The following is a 10,259-nucleotide window of genomic DNA, read 5'->3' on the forward strand; positions in this document are numbered from 1 at the left end:
AATGTCTGATACCAATGTCTGTATTCTGAAAAGGGGACGGGCAATCAGATATTATAGTAATGTTAGGGATGGGCAAAACTATTTTCTGAATATATTTGTGATCCTAAGACCCTCTTTGGGTTTTGGAATTTTGCAGTGTAGTGACCTTACTTTACACCAGTTACTTGGATCAGCATTTTCACATCCTGTTACTATTATAATTTTTTATCACAGAGAGTTCGTTTGTACTGTTCAGTGCATCAGCAATATTTTATTTTATTAGATTCACCTATTACATGATACACAGTGAGAAACACACAGCTTAATAAGTAAGCATTCATTATTAGGCAAAGAATCCACAACACCAATAAGCCAGTAATTATTACAATCGTCCCAGAGTTTAAAAACAACAAAGAAGCTACATTCGATGATTAAAAACAACAACAAGGACATAAAGACACATCACATCAAACATTACATGATGGATAGATGGTAATAATGGTGAAGTTGTCATTTCAGGTCTGGTGATCATGCTTCTGATGCTAGTGACTCCGAGACTGCAGATAGCTGGGACAATAGTGCTCAGTTCAGTGAGTCTGATGATGGCAATAGGAGTGAAGAAGAAGTAACTTTTGAAAATATGGAAGTCGATCAAACAAGGTAAGGAATGACATGTACTTGTTTATTTTGCCATGGCAATTTGGAAAGAGTACTTATAAACAACTAAACCAAATTTTAGTATTTTGAAAAGATTTTTAAAATGTTTATCAGGTTGGAATGTTGAATTTATGATGATATATTAATTTTATGTTTCTGTTATTTTTACAGCTTTTTGTGCGAACTTGACAGCGCCACATTGACAGCTCTGGACATTGATCTTGAAATGGAAAGTGCCCCCGAAGCAGCAGCAGCGCAGGCCCAGACAGAGGGTGAGCCCACAGGTCCAGCAGAGGTGCAGACAGAAGGTGAAACATGCAGAGAGTCATCACCAATCCTTCCTGTCTTTGGCCCAAGACTTTTGATGAGACCATCGAGGATATGAAATCCACGATAAAGCCTGCAACTGAAGGACTGGCAGTACCCGGGGAACACCTGAGTAGGTATCTTGAGTTGTTGAAGGCAGACAGGGTTATTGTGGAGGTGGAAAAGATTGTACAGTTGCTGGAAGGAAATTGTTCAGAAATTGGGTGTACAGGTCAACGGAAGGTCATAAGTAAAAAATTGGAGGGTGGTGTGTTGCTGATTACACAAAAGTGTAGTAATGGTCATGGTGGTGTGTGGAATTCTTCATACATTTTGGTTGAAAAACGTGACCAAAAAATGTATGTGTCATCTGTGTTGTTGGCCTCATCAGTTCTTGTGTCAGGAAACAACTTTGAGAAAGTTGCTCTGCTAGCAAAGAGCATGAATTTGAATTTTGTTTCGTCTTCCACATTCTCAAAGGTTCAGAGTTTATATGCTGTACCCAGCATCAGGGACATGTGGGATAAAATGAAGGAAGTAGTTTGGAAGGTTTTTGAGAATGATGTTCTTGTGGTTTGTGGTGATGGAAGGATGGATTCTCCTGGGTTCAGTGCTAAGTACTGCGTGTATACAATGATGGAGCACTACCTTAATGTCATTGTGGATCTTGAGGTGGTTGACAAAGGAGAAGCAGGTGGTACGTCCTCTTTAATGGAGAAGATGGGGTGTAAGCGACTTTTGGAGAGGATGATGAATAGCCTCAAGCTTGGAGAGGTTGTGACGGATGCATCACGAGTCATCATGAAAATGGTCAGGGAACTTAAAGGTATTTTAAAGTTTTTATTTTTAATTTTTCCCGCGGCATCTTTTTTATGTAAGTAGTTGGATGTTTTAATACCAAATTCAAATCAACCAACCTATTCCAACATACAATACTACCATTGTTAGTTATGAAATAGTTAAACTAGCCTTTAAGCAGAGTAAATTTATTAGAAAAAGCAGTTTTCAGAGTGGAATGACAGATTTCCCTTATGGTTTTTTTCTGGTTTCTGAATTCATGACTAATTTATTGTGTCTTTTTACAGTTAAATTTGTCCTATGTTAACACATTTCTAATTTGTTTATTATCATTTTTGCAGGAGCAAATTGTGAAGTGCTTGGAAACCTTTTCCACTCCCTTGACATCTGGCATAAATCTATAAAGCTGACTGCCAAGATAACCACTGTATGTAGATTCTGATTTATTACTTGTACATAATCCCTCAGAACTGATTGAGTCCATTTTGTGTTATGCTTAACTATATTTTGTATTCCTATCTCTCAATATTTTAACAGACTTGACTGCCAATCAGCTTCCTTTTTTATAGGCTGGGAAGATTAAGGGCTGTGAACAACTGTTACAGTGGGTTGAACCTGTGAGGAACCATTTCTGGCATTGTGCAGAAACTTGTGATGGAGATGTTGAAGAGCTGAAGGTATAAGCCTTACAATTATTTGTTTGACTGTTTGGAACTGGATTGCTCCTGGTGACATTTGAAATCAAAACAATTTTTATGTTTTATTAAGGATATGTGGCTGGGAATCCTACATCATGTCTGTGGAGAGCACGAGTGGGATGGCGGGATGTGTTCCCATGGACCACTCACAGAAATAGAAGGTGGAAAAGAATACCTCCCTATGACTTCCAAAGCTGCCAAGGAACTCCGAAAGATTGTTTTAGACCGGGAGTGGCTGAAAGGTCTAGAGCATTATCTCAGGTTCAGGTATGTATTTTTTAGGATCTCTATGGGTTTAATCACTCTTTCTTGAAACTCTATCAGTTGTGTCCTCAACCAGCTACATTGTTTATAACAACTAATACTTTATCTGGACTGAGGTAATAAATATTAATTTTTTACCCATTTTCCTGTTCCCCTTACCTTTTTCTTCCTAGAGGTTTTTTGGTTACTAGAGAGGTGCATAAGAAAGGCCAAATATGACCTCTGACCTTTTGTCAAATTTCCCTCTCTTGCTAAAATATTGTAAGCAAGTTGGATTTCTTTTCAAACTTTGAGCTAGTAGTTTTTGTGGGAGTAGATGGACAGGATTTACAGGGAATCCAGCTTGTCTTTACTTAGTTAAATCATTTTTTTAGGCATACAAGCAATTTGGAAAACTTCAATTCCATGCTTCTAAAGTATGCACCAAAGAGGATTGCCTTTGCGTAAGTACATTTCACTGTTAATTAGACAGTGCATGCTCTACTTAGTTCTTATTAACCGAGCGGGAGGTTTGTATGCGAGAATCTTGACCGAGGTCGCCAGTACAGACCGAACGCAGTGAGGTCTGTACCAGCGACCGAGGTCAAGATTCTCCCATACAGACAGACCTAGCTCGGTTAATAAGATGTTTATTATATGGCCAAACAAGAACAATTTAATTCGTTTAATGTAACTGGTTTGTACTAACTGACATTTTGCTTGCGAACAGCGATGAGTGGCGATGAGCTGAACTTAATTCTGTCAAAGTTTGCTCGTCATCCTCTCTTTTGTCATCATACTGTTTGGCACTTCCATAAATAAATATTGGTAGAAGAAAATACTCAATATTTTTGCATTTTAGTTTGCATCTTTTCACTGCAAAACATTACCTGTCTAGATGCCGGTCTAGATGGGAAAATCTAGACCGCGGTCAATATCGATTTTAGCCAATCAAATTCGTGAATTTTGTAGTTCCCAGTCCTCATGAGACAGAGCCATATAATAACATACAATATTAAATGGTGACATTTTCAGATGCTATGCCCTCCTTAAGTATTAATAAATGGGTTGTAATATCATGTTTTAGGTATGAAGTTTTTACTGGACGGATATTGCTCGCAGCTCTTGACCACAATTTTCATGTTTTCCGAAAGACACTGGAAGGCCGGTTTAAGAAAATTTATTCCAAAAGATCAGGTAATTTGAGGGTGGAACCGGTGAAGGAGTCAAAGCAATATCCTCACATGTCTCTGCTCCAGGCAGACATCTTAAGACGCCGCAGTGAAGACACAGAAGCTGTTACTAGACACATTGAAGTTTTCCCTGCAAATCCTGTCCATCTGGCTCCAACAATAGCCATGAAAAGGGCCCCTTCGACTGAGGAGCTGGTCAAAGCCAAATTATCACGATTTCAATTGGAAAAGAAATCACAATAGCTGCCACAGAACTCTGCATCAGTGAAAATGCAAATTATCTTTGAAATTACTTTAAAGTGATGTGTAGAAAAAAGACTAGATTACATGTACTCTTGAAATACTGTTTAATTCCCCTTTGTTTTACGAAAAAATGTAGGAAAATTTAGAATAAGCAGTAACAAATTTAACAAAACCCACACTACAGCTTCCTTTGTTGCACAAACTCTTTTTCAGTTTTCAAAATAGTTCGAATAAATAAATAGGTACATTATTTATTTATGATACAATGCTGGAAATAACAGTCGGTCATCGGACATTGTCCTACCAAATTTTGAAAATGTCCGGCCAAATTCACATGATCGGACACGATGACCGAACATCTCACCAGCACATCTTGAGTTATCTTCTTCAAGGTGTTGTCAGTAAATAAATTATGTCCGGTCCAATTTGTCAAATGTCCGACCAAAATGAAGATTTGAAAGGACATATGTCCTGTGAATAAAGAAAAATTATTTCCAGCACTGTGATAACAATTGTTGTTATTGTCAGTAGTTGCAAATTCACCCACAGTTCTTCATCTAAAATATTCAAGGTGAACTGGTAATGTAAAGAAGTAGATTTTTGAGGGATAATCCACAAAGAACAAAGCCTCCCATATAACTGCATACCTATGTAAGAGCTCTAATCACTACTTCGTCCTTGCTTCCCATTAGGAGTCAGATTATCAGCATTGGGTTTGAATATAGTAATTTTAGATGAATATAGTTTTGAACAAGACAACCATACATCAACTTTGGGAATTGTATCATGTTACATCATATTTAATTTGAGTATAATTAAAAGAAAGAAGTGGGCTATAAATGCTGTTGTGACATTTCTAGTTGTTATGATTCAACTCAAAAATTTTTTTAAAGAGAAATTTAAAAGCATTCTTTGTCAGTAAATAATAAACAAGTAAACATTCCCATAAAACTACATGTTGTCTTTCTTTACATAGTTTGGATTTCTCCATTTGTAGTGCACTTGGTCCTTGAGTCACAATACTCATGGAGAAACAGTTATTGCTGGTCCCAAAAGTGTCGATCCAGCTTAGAGAGTGTTGAATGTATAATAAACAAGAACAGCGAAGAAATAGAACATAACTGCACTTTTCTACTTATTTGTATCAATAAAGGTATTTTGCCCCATGTAAGGGAATCAAGGACAGTCTGGGATTCGTGAATCCACAATGGATTACAGCATTTGTTATTAGAACTTGGATTCTGGATTTCTTCAGTTGTATTCTGGATGCCAAAACCCAGGATTTCTGATTCCACAATCAAAAATTTTCTGGATTCCAGAATCCGGATTCCCTTTCATGGCGCGAGATATTACTTTTTTCTAACGCTAAGAACGGCGAAAACCCTTGTAATTACCGTCTGGTGCGGGATATGCTTGACGAATAACTATTACCACACAAGAAGGCAATATTTTTCGATTCCCTCTACGAAGTTTACCAAATTTCCACAATGCGTATTGCCGGAAAGCGGCCTTCCTGTAACTTTGAGTAGAGTAATCGGGTTCGTCCGCGCGGATGTCGCACCTGGCTCTTATAGCTAATTGCAGCACTTCCCGATCGAGGCAAACCGTGTTAAACATGACATAAGAAGTTACACATGTCCTCTTTTTGCAACAGACGTTTTCCTGTTCATCCGGCATTCTCCTGCAGACACCACAAGTACACCAAGTTTCAGGTATATTTTGCTCTGGTTGAGGCGACGGCGGGTCAATGTCATCGCTTCCGGTTAGCATGTTTCTAGCAAATTCAAGCTACCGCGTCCTTGACTCAGCAGCCTAATAAGAAGCTGGTCTTTATCGTCAGAAGATAGTGTGGTCACAAACTCCTACAAAAAGAAAAGAGAAAGGCGAGGCTTAAAGTAAAATATAACTAAGTTTATGTGTATAATACGGAGGATGCGCCGAGTCTGAAATAATTTGTATACATGATCCAGGTAAGTAAACTAACTTGAATAAAATTGTATAACCTCGTAAACAAACCTTTATTTCGCGTTGAGAGTCCTCTACAGCTTGCCTGTGGCGGGCAAAAGCACTCGGATTCCCGATCTCCTGACCTTCCGCGACCTGGTTTTTGCAAGGTGCTTTCTTTGTACCACACTTGCAATTTGTAGAACATTTTAGGTTCGCGTTTTGGCACGGAAAGCCTGCGTATCTTGCACTTTTCTTGCGGCTGCAAGTATTTTTACAAGTGCAAACCTACAGTGAATAGAACTGAAGTTAGTCACAGCCGTAACAACAGCTAACTGAAACGACACTAATAAAAAATTTTCAGTTTGAGCGGATTCTTACCACGCGATTGCTGTTGGCGTCGCTGTTGCTTGGCGCAGCGACTGCGCCAGTAACGGTGGTTTCACGGCGATGAGCCCTGTTTACGGTTTTAATCGGCGATCCATACGCGTTGACCCCGGCTTCCTCATCGGAAAGGTCACTTTCTGAAAAATCACGCTCACCGTCTCCTTCCATTTCCATAACAAATGTGACCTTTCACGCTTGTCTGGTCCTGGCTTATCTTTGACCAAATATGGGAGCGTAATAAGGATATCCCGGATAACAACAACAACAAAGGCGCACAATGCAAACTGGGTGGGTGAGATTCTTTAAAGTAAGTTACTTCAAACAGGGTTCTCAGTTGAACCCGTAACCCTAACACCTGTCACGGGTGTCACAGGTAAGTGTTACGGCTGTCAAAGTGCTTCAACCAGTAGATCAATTGGTCTATCAACGAACGACTTTTTGAGTAAATTACTGGGTAAACTATTGACTGTTAGTTGCTTTCGCAATGTACCCTTCTTCGGTTTTAGTTGTCAAAGTGAATAGCCTTTTCGCAGACCACAGAATGACCAAACAATCGCTTCGCGTCTCCGCAGCTTTGAATATGGCCGCCATATTGAATTTGTAAATTTGAACCCAGGCCTCTCACAGATGTCGTCTTTCCACGTGTAAAAACACGGCCGCTGCAAAGCGAAAGGCCGACCAGCCAGGGATACTGAACTTTTTCGCAAAGTAAGTGTCATAGTATGTTCAAAAGAGATTTAAAAGAGACCAGTTTCATCTATTTACTTTCGAGACCTCGCTTTAATAGTGAGATTATTTGAGGAGGGTATCGCTGGTGTCCTGTCACGCTGTAAACCGGTGTAAAGGTCGTTCCGGTTTACTGGTTTGAAGTAAGCATTGTTAACTCATGTTTGGTGACCTTTCTCAAGAAGGTTTGTTTGCTTTGTTTGCTGTGCAGATTCATGTACGAAAAGAAACAAGGACTACACGTGGAACACCAAACCATGTGTTAGAATGATAACTCAAGCCATTCAGCTGCATTTCAATAGTGACATGCACCGTTCTGCAATTGAAAAGGAGCACCTCAAGCAAATTTCCCCTTTCCAGAAAGAGCATGAATCAAGGAAGCAATGTGAAAATGAAGTTTTGAACAAAGTCTTTATGTCCATCTACTGGTTGGCAAAAGAAGAGATTTCCATCACAAAACTTTTGTCCCTTTTAAACTTGATGGAATGGGCAGGTTTACCAAACCTCAAACATTTTACATATACTTGGGAAGGTACACTGCAAGAAATGTTTCTCATTCTAGGGCAAGTTGTGAAGGACAGAGTAACTGAAAGAGTGAATAAGTCCAAATTTTTTGGCTTTCTTGTTGATGAAGTGACAGACGTTTCTGTTCTTCAACAGTTTGTCACATTTGTTGAGTATGTCCATGAGGGGAAAAGTAGGACTGAGTTTTTGCACACAGAACATCTGTCTGAAGCTACAGGTAAAGCACTTGCAAAATCCCTTGAAGGTATCCTGGAAAAATGTTCTCTTGACATTTCGAAGATGAAGTCTTGTGTTTCTGATGGGGCCAATGCAATGCTTGGGGCACATAATGGAATGTTCGCACACATCCGAAAGAAAGTCCCTGATCTTGTTAACATGCACTGTGTGTGTCACCGGTTGGCATTGGCGTGTGTCGACACTTGCAAAGAACTAACGTACTTGCTGACCGTGGAAAGATTGCTGAATCAAGTGTGGAAATTTTATGACTACTCTCCTAAGAAAATGGCAAAGTTAGTGATGGTACAAATGGAACTTCTTAAGCTCCTTCCTGCTGAGCAAATGGCGCAGGCCAAGAAGAGAGTAAAGAAAGCCAAGAAAGCAGCAGCAACCAGGTGGCTTTCACACAAGGCTTCAGCGGAATCTATGAAGCAAGAGTTTGTGGCGCATATTACTGTGTTTGATTTCTTTAAAGAATCAGATGCAACAGCATGAGGTTTGTTAACCCAGACTCGGAATCACAAGTTTATTGGTGCAATTTACATCATGGGTGCTGTTTTGCCTCCCCTGGCGATCCTCAGCAAAGCTTTTCAATTTGGGGAACTTAGTTTTGATGCAATTCCTTCAGCAATTTCTGCCTGTATAGCAAAGTTGGATAACGTTGTGAGTGAGAAAGATGAAATCCTTGCCCAGTTAAGCAAGGATATGGAGGAGAATGGCAAGTTTGGAATGATCGAGCTATCACCTAATGATACAACTACACAGTTCCTGAGTCGTCTCTGCGTTTCGTATGTAGAGAATCTAAAGAAGAACATCTCTAGTCCTTTCCCCAACATCCCACTCATAGCTGCTTTCTCGATCTTTAATCCGGAGGCCATCCCTGGTGAGGAAAAGCTGGCCAAACTGGCAGACCACTTCAGCTCTACATTGGATACTGAAAGGTTAAAATCAGAATGGGATCACTTCAAGTTCATGGCTCTAGAGATAAAGCAAGAGTATTCAACTGTCAGCACCATGCTCAAAACCACGCCAACTGAATGGCTTCTTTCAAAGCTGACAAGTTCAAAGTCCTACAGCTTCATGTTTCCAAACCTTGTCTCGCTAGAAGAATTGGCTCAGAGCATACCTGTCACCAATGCCTGGCCTGAGAGAGGAGGCAGTGCAATTAAACGTATTAAAACAAGGCTAAGAAACAGGCTCGCAGACAAGATGCTCGACAGCTTGCTACACTTATCGATCAATGCACCACCTCCTGGTTCAGATGAAGCTTCTGCCATCATACAGGAAGCTTCAATGAGGTTTGTAGCAGTGAAAGAGAGAAGGAAGCTACCTAGCAGACAAGACGTGCAAGAAAGTGAAACAGAAGCTGGTGTTTCAAGTGTAGATCAGAATCGATCCAGTAGAACTGAAATAGAAGCAAGAGTACAGGAACTCGAAGATCAACTGGAGGTAGAAATGATTCATGCTGATCACAGCACTCTACTGTTGAAGAACATGCTTCTGCAGTTCTGTCAGACTGGATGGGAGAGTGAGCAAGAGGATGGGACAGATGAGAGTGACGATGACAGTTAAATCAGTAAACAAATCACAGTAAATGGTAACAAACTGAAAGAAAGTGAAGAACACAGTAAATCACTGCTGTTGTGGGGAAGAGTTAGATCAATGTCGTTGTTCAGATTCATTGATTAACAAATATTTGCGCTATCTTATACTCTTTCTCATTTAGATATAATAGCAGTTACTGGGTCAGTGTGGCCTTGAGAATTACTTTTTGTAAGTGGGTGCCCCTATTTGGAGAGGACTGGTTACCTAATAATTATTTTTGTATAAAATGAATGCCATTAACTCAGAAAGCAAAGAATTGTTATTGCGGTTAATATTTCATTGAATATTGCAGTGTAATTTTCAGCTTGATAAGAGATAATTTCAACAGTAACTTTCCGGTGTTCAAAGCCACTGAACCAATTACAAAATGTCCTCAAAGTTGTTTGGAGAAAATGAGAAAATATGCCCGCAAAATGAAGGAAAAAGCATTTCTGAGCATCTTAAATCAAAATTTGCCCGGTGGAGCATGCCCCCGGACCCCCCTAGCAGCTTGGCCCCTACGGGCCCAAGTTACACGTCCTTCGGGCGTGTATATCAGTGTTACGCCTGTAACTACCACAGCAACGGCTGTACAAAATTCTACTGAGAACCCGGCTTCAAATATCTGAGATAACTATCCCTCTCCAAATAAATTAATAAATAAACAAGCTGTGGTCCTAGAATCCTGGATTAAATTTGAATTTAGAGGTGTTAGTCTTTGTAGAGAGAGAGGGGGTGGGGCAGATAAAACCCTCACATC

The 10,259-nt window shown here is 39.8% G+C and overlaps 1 protein-coding gene across 1 annotated transcript; it reads left to right on the forward strand.

Annotated features, from left to right (window-relative positions):
• Positions 1 to 513: 513 nt before the first annotated feature.
• Positions 514 to 4,117, forward strand: LOC138002835 (uncharacterized). The gene is made up of 6 exons (XM_068848811.1): positions 514 to 1,768; positions 2,082 to 2,167; positions 2,310 to 2,417; positions 2,509 to 2,705; positions 3,077 to 3,145; positions 3,769 to 4,117. The coding sequence occupies exons 1-6, from the start codon at positions 952 to 954 to the stop codon at positions 4,115 to 4,117; spliced, it is 1,626 nt and encodes a 541-aa protein (XP_068704912.1). The 5' UTR covers positions 514 to 951.
• The last annotated feature ends 6,142 nt before the right edge of the window (positions 4,118 to 10,259 follow it).

The sequence above is a fragment of the Montipora foliosa genome, chromosome 5 (assembly GCF_036669935.1).
Source record: "Montipora foliosa isolate CH-2021 chromosome 5, ASM3666993v2, whole genome shotgun sequence".
Lineage (NCBI taxonomy): Eukaryota > Metazoa > Cnidaria > Anthozoa > Scleractinia > Acroporidae > Montipora > Montipora foliosa.